Raw genomic sequence first — 17,538 nt, forward strand, 5'->3', positions numbered from 1 at the left:
TTGTATTGAATTTAAATGCATACATTAACACCACCCATACATTCTCCAACGCAATAAATAAAGATGACCTACATCAATTTAGTCAAACGAACAATTTCTTTTTTCAATATTGGATCATCTCAATTTTCACAATTTCGATATCCTCTCATGTTTTTCAGTCATAAAATTAGTATACAAACATGCTCTGACGTATAAGGATTCTTTTGCGCTATTGATTTATTGATTACTCTCGATAACGATATAAAAGAACTTTTTAGATCCCAAAATATCGGTAAACGTATTTACTCACTCGCCCAATGCAAGCGGCTGCTTTCTTTGTCCGTATGACGAGCAAAGTATTTCCGACGAATCTTTTCCTGAGTACGATTCTTGTATTTTTTTTTTTTTTTCATGTTTTTCGCAACACTCGCATAGGATGACTTCGCTGATAGATCTTTTTAGCTAAACTTCTTGCACAATTCATCTCTTCCCTCCTTTTCTTTCCATGTTAGAGAAAAAAAAAACAGAAAGGATGAACCGTGCAAGTTCAGCTAAAAAGAACAGGCTTAATGTCGCGTCGCGTCGTAACCGAGTATGTCGCCGTGTCACTCGGAGGGATCCCGAGCCCCGCGATTGGCCCGACCGTGGGCGAGCGCAGTCACGTGGTATCTCGTTAATTTTTATGGGGAGAATCTGACGTCACACGCCGGACCCGTGGACCAGATTCGCCGAGTGGGTTTCCCTTTCTTTTCGATGTGCGCGCGCGCACGCGAGCATTGTACCCTCTCATCCTGGGTTCGGCGTACTAAGACTGTTTATTAATGCGAATCTAGACGCAAACCGGATATAGAACGCATTCTTCGGGAGGTTCGAGCCATCGCGCACCGGCCGCACTCTCGAATAAGGCGTTTGACGCAAACGACCTACGAATACTTGAATGGACGACATAAATAGGTCCGCGATACTCTGTCGCCGATGTTATCTGTTATGTGTACGTAAATAGAGCGAGAGATGAAGCCAATAGAGCGTATACCCATAACAAGATATTGTTTTACTAAGCATTATTGCGCTCCAGTTTAAAAATCTATCCTACCGTCGAGATACGTGGGTTCGATTATCCGCCATCTTTCAGAAAATCAAGATCGAGAATCATAGCCGAGGAATTACTATTCTTAATTTCGATTAAATTCTGCTTCTATACAAAAATATAATTTTGTTTGTTACTTAATGTTACTACTTCAATCAATTTTAAATATTTTTTGCGTTATTTTTTTTTACACTAATAAGAATAAAGTGATTTGTTTATTGCTCTTTGTCTCTTTCTGTAGCTTATATGATATCATTTTTATTTTTCTCTTTTTATGAATAAAGTTCGCAATTTCTGCTAGAGATAATTAATAAATCATTTAGATTTTTTTTATAGAATCCAAATTCGTGAATTTTTTAAGCAAAAACAAGAGAGGAGATTCGACTAGCTGGCCAGTAATTCTGCGAAAATGAAACTTCCGGTAGGCGTGCGCTGTGAAGTTGCGTAATAAACGGACTGCGAGAATCGCGTGCGCCGTTTCTCTGATCGAGAATCAATAGAAATGCGTCTTCTTTGCGTATATTTATTAACTAATCACTGCGTGATTAGCGACTTAAGCTAATTCTTTTTTTTGTCGTATTTGTTATATCTCAATTTTAAATCCATCATTAAACTCAGACATTTTTACATTGTCGAACTTATTTGTAAAAAAAAATTAATATAAATGATAATCCATTGATAATTTTAATATAATTACGTAGAGACTATATATTGCACATTACATAGTTTTTTTGTTGAATCTTCCTAAATGTTAAACATTCGTAATGCATGTAAGTATTGTAGTATTCAATTAGTGTTCGATCTAGGTAAACATGCACGTAAACTTTGAATAATTCTACAAGGTGAAATATAGCAAGTTTACGATAATTAAGTACACCGAAATAAAATATATTTATTTTAATAAATTATTCGTTTGAATAGTGTCAATTAAATATTTATTAAATATACAAATATATTTATTTGATACAAGAACCATTAATTTAACTATATCATTTCGTTTATCATTTCTTTTTATTTAATAAATATCTATTTATTGCAAGATCTTTTATTGAGTAAATATCTATTTACTGTAGATGTTTAGTCGGTATTATTTAAATAAATTATTAAAATTTAGTATATTTTTCTTAGTAGATATATGGATAATCAAGATCTTCAAAGTACTTTTACAGAGACTTTTCCTTAAAGATGTTAAAGAAATTTTAAAAAATTTGACTGTAATTTTATTAATTACACTCAATTACAATTACTTATGTTTAAATATAAAATACTTCTATCGAGTGTATATATAGATATAATGGGCGTGATCATTTGATTATTATTTACGTTAATTATCCCTGCATTTATGCGGTAAATAAAAATCTACACAATCCTTATAAAATTTATGGAATTTTACTTATCGCACACATTTTATATATAATCTCATAAACCCTTTTGTCGAACAAACTAATCATTTGATGTTATACGATTTATAGAGAAGGTATGCGTGTTCTAAGGTCACAAGTTGTAGGATAAATCAAGGCACAAATTTTGGGACGGACGATTTTCTTCTCGCCTCGCAGCTATTGCGGAAATTTATCAGGCACAATAAATTCGGCACGCAAAAAGAAAAGGACGAAATAGAGACGACAAGTCACGCACAATCGTGCGAAACTTCCGGATTCGTGATGCCCGAATGCGATGCGGAGAAACGCGGCATTGGTCGCGATAGCAATTCTCGTTCGCCTCCCCGTGAACGGCAGTTGGAATGTAAATTCCATCAGTGTCACGGTTTGGCCATGTATATTCGCCGCGATCGCGACCGATCGAATCGCACCGCACATCTGTACGTTAAGGTCCGCCGCCCACGCGAATCGTTACCACCCACTCGGTGGCCACCGGGAATCACCGTTGATTCCTGTACACTGTGTCGCACTTTTAACCCTTCGAGCAGTGGCGTAGCTTTAAGAAAGACGTAGAATTAAAATTAAAATTAAAATTATTAGCAGCTCAGATTGATTGTGTTTAAATGTCCCAACGTTTCAGCGCACAGTCACATCTGAGATAAATTATTAATTATTAATTTATAAACCAAGAATATTATATTATTCGAAACAGTTCTAAGTTTGACCGATTCTTGGCGCTCTCTACCATATTTATGTTGAAAATTAAAATTCTTGCATAAAATAATAGGAAAATGCTAATTGGAATAATTAAAATTTCATTTATTTTGTTTGTGATTGTACGAAGAAAATTTCCTGGAATGTATTCGTTAAAGGAGATTATACTTTTAAAATGTATTTGTCTGGTTTGTTTATCTCTCTTTTTCGTTTTACACCCGCATAATGCTTACTAGTTTGCATATCTCTGGTGCAACGAAGTGCACTTATTCAATTGATGCAATATATTTTTGATACTTTCTACTATAGCGATTTGTTCTGTAACTGATTGCTGTTTTGGATTATTATTATATGTGGGAAGTGTTCGAATTTCTGTGAACATTAAAATTCCTTCGTTATTAATAATTTATAAGTACTCTACGATTCTACGATCTTACTAATCTAAAATAATAGAAGTGATAAAACGAAATCTCTAAAAACATATGTAAATTGTCAAGTACAATTTTACGAGATAATTGTGATTTGTAGCACTTTATTTTTGGTCCAAGATGAGGCAAAGTGCAAATGCAATATTTCTTTTGAGACACAATGGTTATCATGGCTGTCGTGTCTGAAAGTGAGAACATTTCAGAAGGTTGAAAGGGAAACAAGACAACGTTGCACGCACGTGCGCTAGCGTGATCCGCGTGCTAAGCCACGCGTGCGAGGCACATTGCTTTGCCAATACGATCTGCGAATTGGGTTATTTCGAAAGTGTGTAAACATTCGAGCATAAACAGTATGGAGGAACATTGTAATACTAATATAACAATCGCTAATGTTAATATTGTAACGATTGCAATTTCGATAATTTTGTTTCATTGTTATGATTTGTTAATGACAATAACATTGTAATAGTTTGTTTTATTAATTATAAGTTGCTTAATTTGGCCAACATGAGCTACTTAATCTCTGTGTTGTACTATTTTAGCTTTGCGAAATTAATGAATGAAGCAATAATTAAGAGAATTCGCTAAGAATGCAAAGAAATGTTAGTAATTTTCTTCTAAATAAGATTAGATAAAATATGTCATACCTAGAGCCTTAATAAAGATTTGTTGCAATAATTTATAAATAATTCTATAAATGTAATGTATATAAATTCATGTTATATTAAAGTACGTTTTTAAACATTATTTTATATATATATAAATTATAAATAATCTATTTTGTTTTTTGTAAAGCTTTATTTTTTAACTATATTCAAGTTAATGATATCGCAAACAATAATATAATTTATTGATCTAAGTTTAATGTAAAACATACTTGAAATTAAAACAGTTCGCAAAATGGGAAAAATTGTTTAAATATGAAAAGAGAAATTATGATGTAATTACTTTGAATATGATGATGGACTCGCCCTATATTTTTGCTAAACCTAGTTTCTTCAGGTTTGTTAGGATTTCCCGTAAACCATATATATATATATATATAAAAAAAATTTAAATTCATAAAAAAATTGAATGTACTGGAATATTCAGAAATTTCCTTTCATGAATATGTTTTTCTAGCAATACTCTTACGTTGATTCCATCCTCGTGAATATTTACTACGAGCACTTCTTTTCTCACTTCGCAGGCAATTGTTTTACAATTTCAATATTTATTTAAAAACAAATAAAAACTCTTTTTAAAAGTTTGTTAATTATAACAAAATTTTAATTGGAACATTATAGCAGATCTATATTATTAGTAGTCTATATTATTACTATTTCTCTCTCTAATTTTTATGCAAATCACTTATATCTAAGGTCGACTGTATTTACAGTGTAAAAATTTAAAATATAATTAATCGTTATAGAGAACAAGCAGTTTACAAATCTGTAAGGAAACATTAGTTCTAATCTCATTCGATGAAAGAGGTCTAGTCTTTGAGAGTCTTAAGCATAGATCCGCCATCGCTGCGGTCGCGTCACGAAGGACCGGGGGGTCCGTGTCACGAAACGCAGTAAGAGAGAAAGAGAAATAGGGAGAGCCGCAAAAACATACATAGAACACGCAGTCTACGCGTACATACATGTACATACGTACATACATGTACATGGATACACGCATACATACGCTGAGGGAGCGCGCGAGTGGCGCGCCTTCGCCCGGCCGGCCGAAACGAAATCGCGGGGCCGCAGGATGATGGTATGGCTGCGTTGCGCGCTTGACTCCACGCAGTATCGATAGTATCGCGGAGCCGACTTCGAACGCGAGGAACGGGGGAGGAGAGGAGAGGAGAGGAGAGGAGAGGAGAGGAGAGGAGAGGAGAGGAGAGGAGAGGAGAGGAGAGGAGAGGAGAGGAGAGGAGAGGAGAGGAGAGGAGAGGAGAGGAGAGGAGAGGAGAGGAGAGGAGAGGAGAGAGGGTCGACGGCGCGAGAGAAGGAGAAGAGCGCGAGAGAGTCGTGAGAGCGAGAGAAGGTAGTACACACAGGGTTGGCGCGCGGAGGCGGTAATGTGGAGCGGACGGAGGAGCGACGGGCGACGGTACCGACGGTAGTATACCGTGAGCCGTGAGGTCGGGGAGAGGCAGGAGACGGAGGGGGAGGGCTACGTCGGCGTGCAGGGCGGCACAGGCTGAAGTGGACGGGCAAGAGCCGATTCAACCTCCTTTCACTTTCAACTAGCGCCGAGCGCGCTTGTTCGCTCGCTGGTTCGTACGTTTCGTACGTTTCGTTCGCTCACACTCGCGCTCGTTCATGCGGCCGGTGGCGAGCAGTACGAAAATAGGCAACGCCGCCGTTTTCGCCAAGCGGCCGGGCCCTCTCGGTTGTTCTCGGTTACCCCGCGAGAGAGTTCAGAGGCGACGAGATTCCCGCCCGCGAACTGAAATCCCTTTGACTCACGAGGGTGGCGTCAGGGATCTTGTTGTCTCTTAGTCTCCTCTTCTGTAGAGCTTTCGATGTATCAGAGTAGCGAAAAGATTCGGCATATTTGATCTAATGATCATATGTTAAAGATTTATTTATTGGCTTATTTACTAAGCGTATTTATCATTTGTTATATGTAACTTATTGGATGCTAGACTATTAGGTCAAAAACAGTGGTCAAAATAGTCAACAGGAAAGTATTCAGCTTAGATAAAGATTGCGCTGCTCTGGTACATTTAAAACTCTAGAATCTCGTAATTACTTGATCTTATGGTGCTATGAAGTGGTAAAAAAGATGAGTGTGAACGAGCTCGTGATCACGAGAAAGCTTCTTAGGTAGCGAGATGGTTTGATAATTTATCAGATCTGTATCGTCGGGAGCGATTTAATCTGGAAAGGGTTTAATATCGAGATCAAATCATGGGGTATCTTTAGATTCATCTCTCTTTCTTCTTTTCTCCATATCAATCCTTTAATTACAAAAGGATACTAAATTAGATGATAACTTTGAAAACAAGAGACGTTTACATAATTCGGGGCTGTCATTAACATACAAATAATTTCAAGGAAGTCAAAAGTCACGCAGTGTATACTTCAAATTTTATATTATCACACGCAGTGACGTACTAATACTCTCGTAAAATAAGTGTGAGATATTTCTGTAACTATAAAAAAAGGTATCTAAAAAAAGATATTTAACATTGTATATACATCTCTATCGGTATAATAATTTTTTCAGTGATGCCAGTTTCCTAGGTTTTCCATAAAACAATTTCGGACACAATTTTTGAAAAGTCCATTTTCAGCAACGATAGAGTGAACGATAGTTAAAAACAACCTTAAAAAGATTACTAATATAAATTTATTTTTCAAACAAAATTAATTATTTTGTTTAATGTCATTATTAAATAAACGGAGTTATTAGGTGTTGGAATTAATTCGTAGCGTTTTTTAATGAAAGAATGTTATTTATTTCACATGAGCATTAAAAAATACATTAATGAAAGTACTTCCCATCACTTGTAAAACGCTACGAATTAATTCCAACACCTAATATATTATAATTCCATGCGTAACATTTCGTATCTCCAAATAATTTTGACGTAATAAAACACAATGCCGTTATTTATTTATTAAAATATTACAAAATTAATATAATACGTATACATACAATATTTTAATTATAATTGAATTTTATTTTAATTTAAAGAGATCAACGAAAATAAAATTTAATGAAAATTCTGTGAGGTATTAAAAAAGTTTTCTAAAAAAATTAAAGGCGCCTTTTAATTTTTACACTTTATATATATATATATATATATATATATATATATTAATCACAATAAAAAAAAAACAAATGCAATATTAATATCTACATAACAAATTATTGAGATATCAATAAATTTAGAAAAATTTATGTAATTCTTTAATATATTCTCACTATGATGAATCTAATTAAGACCTGATTGCATCAACATCATTTTGAGCGAGACTTGTAATTCTCTCTGTCTCGTTTTAAAGTCTGAAGAGAAACAGGGATAGAAAGAATCTTTAAATCTTGCTTAAAGTCAAAATAACGTTGATGCAATCAGGAGGCCTAGGAGATAAAAAATTATTGTTAAATTACGTTTGGAAAAATCCGGAAAAGAATACATTTGTATTCAAGTTTGCTATATTTTTTATATGCTTAAGATAAAACAAAAAAAAAAGTATTATCGCGTCTTTTGGTAACGATCGCGCAAATGCAAGTTCGTGCGAAAATCTTTAACTAATCGCTTCGCGAGCGAAGCAATTGCAAATGCTTTCCGGGTCATGTTTCTTTACAGGAAGTACCGATTGCGCGGTGAGTCGTTTGACGCGAATAAAAAGCGTAAAAAAAATGTGTTTGCAAGAGAGCTCTCTGCGCGCTAATCGACAATTACGGATTACGCGAGCGATTATTTTAACGCCTATTTTCTTTGCACCGTTAGTGATTATAGGTCGATTGGGTGTATGTTGTATTTAAATCGCACATACGTCATTTCCAGCTGATTAGCTATTGTCCGGAGTTGCATACGAAGATTCATTCTTCGTCAAACATGTACGATTCAAATCGAGTCGTAGCATTGAACCATTTAAATATGATAATGATGACGCTATGATACGATATGGTTAAATTGTATGTTTCTTTAAAGATTCGAAGAATATAACGATTATATGCAATTGTATAAGAATAAAAGCAGATAATATAGAATATCATGTTTTTAAATTAACATTATCCAATATAAATGTATATTAATAAGACTTTTATTTTATGCACAAATATATGGAGAGAATTTTTTCTTAGAGTTTATCCTGAAAATATGATAGTCGTGGGATAACATTGTATTTCAAAGAATTTTAATATAAATCTCTCATTCATTAATAAAACTACAATAAAATATAAAATAAGTTTGCTTAATTTTACTGAAGTGATAAAAATCTTTAAAATATTGTATTGTATCAGAACTACTATATCTTAAGGGAAAATTTTAAAAGAAAATTCTCTTCGTGTACTCTTCGTGCAACTCTTAAGCAATATATTAGCTATAATGTCCAATAAATGTTTTCAGAATTTAAGTTCAACTTTCTGTATATTAATAAAAAAGCAAAAAGTATGAAAATGAAGGAGTCTATAAAATGGAATATAATATGAAATACAGGTCACGTTTCAAAAATAAGTTCCTATTCGATATTAGTAGCCCTATTTCACATTATCTGCTTTTACTCTAATTGATTTTAAAAGTGTATTTAAGATAAGAATATAATTTCCGATCTGTTCCGCTTCATGAAAGTAGCGCAATCGGGTATACTTTGAAATTAATCTCATAAATTTTGTTAAAAATGTTTTTTAATTACCTTTTTCCGACATCTTATGTAAGTTTCTAATTACAATCTTATACCTTCAAAATTTTATCACGATAAAATCTTGAATTTAAACGATGAATAATCGTACTTTGTCAAAAATTTCCATTTTCTCAGTGGCTTGTAGTTCAAGAGAAACTGACATTTTGGTATATTTTGTTAAAAAAATTGAGTGTGGCTGGAAATTCATAAAATTCAAATATGCATCACGTGTTAAACTCCGTGTATATTCTCAACGCTACGTTCGTATGCAAAAGTTTTCGAAACAACTCTACGACTATATCAATCTCACGTGGCAGATGGCTCGTTATCAGCGGCTAGTTTGAAGAAGTCGGTACGCGTACGGCCCTATACAGAATGCAGCAATGCTTGAAAAGATGCACGATAATCAATCATTCTCTCGCTCTTAGAAAAGCGATAAATTGATTGGTGATAACCGCTATCTAAAAATCTTTAAGATGGAATAAGACAGATCATACATCTATCTCATTCTTATCTCGTCTTAAGCAGATTCTGAATAATATGGCGGATCGACATATAGTGTTAATCTCCTTTGAGGATCCTTGAAAACCAATCAACAATTGTTTAAACGGTGTCCAATCTCTTACTTAAGAATCTCTACCGCGTCTTGCCGCGTGCCAAGCACGTTTTGTGTGCAATAAGAGACCTTCTAATCAAAGATTGGTCATAAGAGAGTATCATCTATTCTCAAAATTTTGCGAGTGAGAAAAGATATGTATTATTTCGCACTGAGTGGCTTCGCACCGAGAAAGGAAAAATATTGGGTCATCTAAAAAGTATCCGCGGTTTTTGTCACTAGATGATGTTGATGGTCAACACATCTAGTGTGACAAAAAACCGCGGATACTTTTTAGATGGCCCAATATATATCATATTCTAACTAATGCGAATTACTAGAAAATATCCGATCTCTCAAAAGAAGAATCTTTCTGATTAGAGGGTCTCTAGTGCTACTAAACGCGTTTATTTGCGATAGCGTACTGCACTCGTAGAAGTACAGTGGAAACGCGCGGAATATGCCGAACACGGTGATTTGCACAACGCACGCGTTGATTGCCGCGTATATGCACAGAAATAGCAGGCGGTGCACTCTCACGCTTTTGTCCTACTTATCTGGCGATTAGCCGTGACTTCCGCTTTCGTCTGACTCGGAAGACCGCGCTTCTCCAAGGTTGCTTTGTTCGATTGCGCGCGCGAGAGAGATTTTTCTTGGGAATCGAATCGGCGAACAATGCGATCCGCTATTTTCACACCGCTCTACGCATTCAAAATTAAAAACTGATTACTCCGCGTTAGAAAAATTCCTCATCATTTTCCATCGTGTAACTCTTCGATGCCACATTCTGCGTATTCTTAAAACTTGTGTACATAAAATTGTCTTCCGTATATTTATTCAAACTTTGAAATAAAATTTAATTTAAACCTTCACCGAAGAAAAAGATTTTTTTTTAAATAAATTTATAACGCAAAAGATAAAATATATATAATACAATTAAATTTTTACTGAGAATCTCATAGTATTGCCTGAGAAATCGATTTTTCCACGCTTTTTGACGCCTGAATATGTTCCATCCTACATTCCCTAGGAAATCAGGCGCGATTCAGCCTTCAAATGGTATCGAACAGTGTATAAAATCGGCGAAGAAATTATTCAAGGATAAATAAAGTAGGCCGTGACTCTTAAATGTTAATTAAAAATTTAAGAAAGAATAAACGCGAGGAACACTCGCTAAACGTAATACATACACACCGTACCGAATGAACAATTCTTCCTGTTCCAGCTGTGCGGGCGGACAGAATGCGAGGCGGTAGAAACAAATTCGGGCCCATGTACAAGAGGGACAGGGCGCGGAAACTGCAACTTATACGTCAACGGCAACTGGCGATCCAGACGATACGCGGCAGTCTCGGCGACCCGAACAGCTACTCGACCGCGGTCGCGCCCTTGATGCACATCAAACAGGAGATCCAAATACCTCAGGTCTCGAGTCTGACCTCGTCACCGGACTCGAGCCCGTCCCCCGCGACCGTGGCCGCGGGCCTGGTCACGACGCAAGCCGGTGGCAGTGGCAGCGGGGCTGGCCAGCACCAGCTGATCGCGCCATCCAGCCAACCCAACATCGGTACCAGTGGTGCTGGTGGCGGTGGTGGCGGTGGCGGCGGCGGTGGAGGCGGAGGCGGGGGCGGTGGCAATCACTTGCATAATCTCAACCCTGGTCTGGACAGCAGACTTTGGGCCGCCAACTCAACTACCCCTGGCACGAAGGTCTTTAACTTCGGCGAGCAATCCGTGCAGCCACACGGCGGTGGGATGCCGAGCTACTCGTCCAATCCCGTAGTAGCTCTTAAGACACTTAGTCCGATGATAAGGGAGTTTCTGTCGTCGATCGACGACCGCGAGTGGCAAACGTCTCTCTTCGGACTGTTGCAAAGCCAAACGTATAATCAGTGTGAAGTGGACTTGTTTGAATTAATGTGCAAAGTGCTCGATCAAAATTTGTTTTCGCAGGTAGACTGGGCTAGAAATTCGACGTTCTTCAAAGATCTCAAGGTGAGTATCTCGAATATCTGACCTTTTGTAGAACGATGCATCGAGCAGCTTCCCTACTCTCCTTCTTTTTTTCTTTTTTTCCGTTATCGTGAATTTGAAATTGTTGTCTATTTTCCAATATTTTAATTTGATCTGAAACTGAACAAGAGAAACTGAATCAACATATAATAACATATGCGCATATTAGAAATAATCAAAACAATTTTGTCGAGAATCTCCTCGACAAGAAAAGTTCGTTCTTACCGATAAATAACTCGTTGCCTGGCCTGCTCGGTGCTATGAGCGGGGATGTGAGGTAACCAGCAGCATTGCACAATCACTGAATGATTTCAAGCATCGCCTCATATCTAGGTCATAACAAGATACGTTTCTGGGTTATGGCGGTTGCCCCAAAGCAGGACCGCGTTAATTATAAATTGCATACTTTAACCGGTCGTTTTGTAATAACTTTTTATTTTTGCTTCAACACGGCGGATTTGTTAACGACAATGCAAAGCAGATCGAGGCCATTTTGTTGAAACTTTTCGTCGACAATATGGTACATTACTGCCTGATCTTCATTATAACTTTGTTAAAATCATGTCACTCTTCTAAAGAAGATTTTTTTTATATCCTTTTTTCTAATGTTATAATATAAATATAAATCGTTACATGTACCAAACCGTATTTTTTAAATATTTTTTTATTATAAAAAACATTTTTTCGATTTAATAAAACGAATACTTTTGAGTTATAATTAATATTTATTTATAAATTCCGATTACAATTTTAATTTAATTTATAAATTTGCCTTTCTCTTTTTAGAAATATATTTATCGCATGTATTTTTATATTTAATTCTCTCTAGAAACATTTTATCGTTATATCATATGATTTTTTGTAAAATGGGATTAAGATGCTAAATAGAATATATAATTACATTTATATTTCTTTGTGTATTTATTTATTATATTTAACATTTGCATGGCAATTATTTACTAGGTTGACGATCAAATGAAGTTGCTACAACACTCTTGGTCGGATATGTTGGTGCTAGATCACCTTCATCACAGGTTACACAATAATCTACCCGACGAGACGACACTTCACAATGGCCAAAAGTTTGATCTTCTCTGTCTCGGCCTACTCGGAGTTCCTTCCTTGGCCGAAACCTTCAGGGAACTATCCAAGACACTTCAAGAACTAAAATTCGACGTTCCCGAATATATATGCATGAAATTCCTAATGCTGCTGAATCACGGTAAGTAAAATTAGATCCATCTATATTCGTCTCGTTAATGATGAATTTTGAGAGACAACTAAGTTAATAACAATTAAGTTGTAAGATTCATTTGATCATGCGTCACATTTTATGTAGCTTTTTAAAAATGTAAGGATCGTTTTGCATGAACGATACAAAACGTGACATTTATCACACGACGCAATATAACTTGCTTTTTTATCCTTTGTTCCACTTTCAAATAAACCTCATTCCGATATCTTGTAATACTCAAATTAAACTTTACACATATGTTTTAAAGTGTATATATTTAATATATTATTTTATGTACTGCAGATGTCCGTGGACTAGTGAATAAGAAACATGTGCAAGAAGGTCATGAGCAGGTTCAACAGGCGCTTATGGAATACACGCTAAGCCATCACCCATCCGTACTGGTGCGTTTTATCATCAAACGCTTTCTCATATACTTCACCTAAAATAAGTTAACCAGATATTTAATTGTCCTCATTTTCAATTTGTTTAGGATAAATTTAATAAGCTGTTAGCAGTATTACCGGACATTCACGAAGTGGCAACCAAGGGAGAAGAGCATCTTTATCAGAAACATTGTAATGGAGGTGCACCAACGCAAACGCTTCTCATGGAGATGCTTCACGCCAAGAGGAAATGAAACGATCAGTTTTACTTGGTAATCTTTGCCATCGAATAAGAAAAAAGCCCGTTAATATATACATACATAATACATCATATGTGTATATATATATATATATATATATATATATATACATATGTGCGTGTATGTATGTATATATGTATGTATGTATATGTGTATCTCGAAAGTCCTGTTAATGCCCCTAATCGTGAGACAGAGTGGACCTCAAAGTACCTATTAAGAGCTAAATGCTGCTAAGGTATCGGACCAAGTAAAGGGGCCCTGGTTCATGAAATACCTGTGCATACAAATCAAGTATAGACGTACATTATTTTACACACACATATACACACGCGCGTACGCGCGCGCATACACACATACACACTCACACAAACATAGAATATATGTATTATAAAGTGTATCTAAATATATAAACACAATGACATATATTTTCTATATTTGATGTTGAAGTTTTAGAGATGTATCCGTGGGGAAAATTACCCCTAATTAATGGGTATAAGCGCAGGGAAACAGTAAGCAAGATGCCTTGAAAACAGTACAAAGGGTGGTTAACAAAAAATATTGGTCGAAGGGCAGGCAACTTTTGTCTAAATAAGTAAAGCTATTTTTCTAATACTTAGAGGCGAATTTATTTTTAAGCATACCACACTGAAGCCTTGCTCTCACTCGAATGAAATATATCGTACTGCTAAAAGAGAATCAAATTCTCTCTCCAGATCAATCGTGCTTCTGCAAGGGATTCAATGGGCATACTTGAATGACAATGAACTTGCATGTGATATACATATATGTTTGTCGCACGGCCACCTGGGCATCCTTAGAATTTCCTATAAAGAAAAAAATATGCATTTTTGTCACACTTGCACTCAGCGGGGCTACTGTATTGTAAATACTAGTTAACATTCCAATTATGTTGTAAAGTACAGATCATGTTAAATATGTAATTACAATATTTTGTGTATAGTTGAATAATGAAATGAATAAATATATTTCTGTTGCTTACTTGAGGAAAATCATTAGCTACTTAATGTCTTCACTAATTTTAGGATCTTATTCATGTATTTTTCTTTATTACTTCTCAAATAGGTGGCGGAAAGGAATAACTACAAATTGCGATATTTTACTATTGTATGTTGTATCATAATAAAGATTCTGTTTAAGAAATAAAAGAATCATTGGAGCAAGGTTTATGTGGTCCTATATTGTCTAGCGATTAATTCTAAATGCATAAGATAATATTAAACGTATCGCAGTTGTTAAATAGAAAAGAATATTTAGTAAGTGTTAAGATAGTGATCGAAAGTAGTAATTTTTTTCACTAATAGATTATTATTAATTTTATTAATTATTACTATTATTATTATTGTTTAGCCAATAGTCAAAGAAATTCTTCAGTGCTGTGAAGGTTGTCTTTTTGACGCCTATGGTATTTGAAGCCATTGGAAATTACATATTGTGTCAGATGCAAAGTTAAACGTGACAACAGAGACAGAAATCTTTTCTTGCATTGGTAAATTGGTAATATTATCCGTTACGATTCCTCTTGTTTTTATTCATGTATCGAACACGTACCTGCTGCAAAAAAGGCTATTTTACTACTTTCACTTTTTCCACCGATCTTTCAATACAATTAACTAGGTGTAAAGTGCTTGTCGATAAGCACGAAAAACTTGATGTCTCATGTTAGATTAAGACTCGAGTGTTAAATCAAATCAAGAGGAACGCAGTAACGATCATTATTACCAATGAAATTAAATATTTTCTTGAGAATAACGCGAATGTACTTATCGCGTGAGCAAAGATTTGTGTCCACATGTCAGATTTGACCTTATACGTCGATATAAAATATGCTAATGTTCCCAAATTTTCAAATCGTCCGGTTTTTTATGTTAAACATGAAATTGAAAGCAGCCTAGACTTATCATTATTCTCATTTTTAATAATGTTTTTTATTTGAAAAGAAAGAAAATTATTTTTATTTAACTCACGACACGAATGACTACCTCTTCTACTATCTGTATTAAGTTTTTATATTTTTACATTTTTAGTAACCACATACCTCAGAATATAGACGCCCAGATAGCAATTTGAATGGAATGAATGAATGTAACATGCATAAATAAATATTTTAATTCGTGTAGTGTGTATAATTACACGTTAAGAAATTACGATGTAATACAACTTATTAAAAAGTATCGTACCTATTGTATGTCCACACGTTATTAGATCTTAGTTAATTATTACTATTGTATTTTCTGCAAATTAGTTCATAATTCTGTCTGTCATTTACCGTGTATTAGTTACTGCTGTTTCACAACTGAAAAATATCGCTTTAAATCATTGCTGTTTGGGTAAGACAAGTTCACGCTACCGTTTATTTATTGTATCGTCTTCTTTCCTCTCAGAGACCTCCTGCTGAACGTGTCGGTCTGATAATTTTGGAACAAGTCGTATTAATCACAAACATATGTTAAAAAGAAAAAAGCTCCTCTAAAAAAGAAAAAAAGGATAGCTCTAAATCAATTATCTCTGTATATACTTTGTATATAGAATAAGGCATATAAAGCGTGACATATTAATCTCCTTTAAACTTTAATTTTAGGAAAAGACGTTTTCTGTAAATATTGCAGGATTTTGAAAGAAATATAATAACGGCGATAATAGTTTTATCAGAGTGCCATTTGCCAGAGTGAATCATAAAGATGATATTTCTTTTTTGCTTCTTAATGAAATATCATTATTTTTCCTAATAAATTTAGATTAAGATTAAGGAAAATTCACGATCCTTTTAACATTAATGTAAGTTTTGCGCTAGTCCAAAAGCTGTATAACTTTGTAGTAACATAAACGTGTAAGCTTGTGAGACATACACGTACATATAAAATAACAAAATAGAGAAGCATTTACGAGCACGTTTCTATTAATACAAAAGTATGAAAATTCAATAGAAGTGCGCCTAAAACTTACTCTCAAATGTTAAAAAGAATTATATTAATGGGAAAAAAATATGATTATTGCCATTCCGCAAAAATGAAATCGATTATTGTAGACGTTATATGTTCTCTTCGGAATCCACAATTTTTATTCCTTAAACGTTTTCTTCTAAAATTGGTACTTTCCTAAAATATTAATACATCACGCTCTAAATGCTTCATTCTGTATATGTCAATCCCGATTAACGACTCGATTTGTTACAACACGTTTATTAACCATTGTAATTAGTGAATACGACAATTACAGCGTTGTGTACATTTTTTATGTTAAATATGTACAGTTACCAATTATGATTGGCAAATAATCTAATTTAATATCTACATGATTCTTTGATCCAATAAATTGTTGGAATAAAGTTTAAAAAGAAAAAACTATTATGCGTTGTTAACACTGCCATTAGCAGTTGGCAATTGTAAATTATGTAGAAAAATTAATTGACTGTAAATATATCTTTATTATTAACAGATAATTGTTCCTTCCTAGAGAGCTAACAGTACTATTTTTTATATATTATATTGATTGAAACCCGTAGTGATATTACTTCCCTTATTTTGGAACTTTAGGATTGATATCAAGTTACGGAATATATTCGGAGGAGAGTCATAAATAATATAAGATCAATCAGTATACTATTTTGTGAAATTTGAAAATAATATTTCTTGCGATTATTTGTTCTCTTATATTAGGATCTACAATTTTACAAAATTTCAAAATTTTTATGCGCTCGAAAAAAGAAAAATAGTATCATAATTTGTAACTCGAATCTTATTCATGTATTATCAAATAATATATATACATATATATATGTACATAGATATATGTATATATATATAATATGTATATATATTATAATATGTTTGCTTTGTATAAATACAAAATTAAGAATGTTGCACAGTGACTAATAAAAATATTGCAATTATGGCAATCAATTCTAATTTTTGACTTATGTTAAAACACATCTTTACGCATCTCTGCATCGAATTATTTTTTGTACATTTTTGTAATGTGTTAACTTGTAACATATAACTTGTTTCGATTTTACAGTAAATAATTTTTGGCATCACTTTAACATGGATTAAGATTATATTATATGATGTATTGAAAGCAAAACATTGAAAGCTTGCTTGCTCACTATACTA

General features: G+C 34.3%; 1 protein-coding gene across 1 annotated transcript in view; it reads left to right on the forward strand.

The window, feature by feature from the left end:
• Positions 1-17,328, forward strand: part of ftz-f1 (ftz transcription factor 1) — a 38,857-nt gene extending 21,529 nt beyond the window's left edge. The window contains exons 3-6 of the mRNA XM_087413918.1: positions 10,741-11,510; positions 12,492-12,750; positions 13,066-13,166; positions 13,256-17,328. Of these exons, the coding sequence (XP_087270044.1) occupies positions 10,741-11,510; positions 12,492-12,750; positions 13,066-13,166; positions 13,256-13,402 (1,277 nt within the window). The 3' untranslated portion in view covers positions 13,403-17,328. The remainder of the gene's footprint in view (positions 1-10,740; positions 11,511-12,491; positions 12,751-13,065; positions 13,167-13,255) is intronic.
• Positions 17,329-17,538: the final 210 nt, after the last annotated feature.

This window comes from Acromyrmex echinatior, chromosome 15 (assembly GCF_024713525.1).
Source record: "Acromyrmex echinatior isolate Ae372 chromosome 15, ASM2471352v2, whole genome shotgun sequence".
Lineage (NCBI taxonomy): Eukaryota > Metazoa > Arthropoda > Insecta > Hymenoptera > Formicidae > Acromyrmex > Acromyrmex echinatior.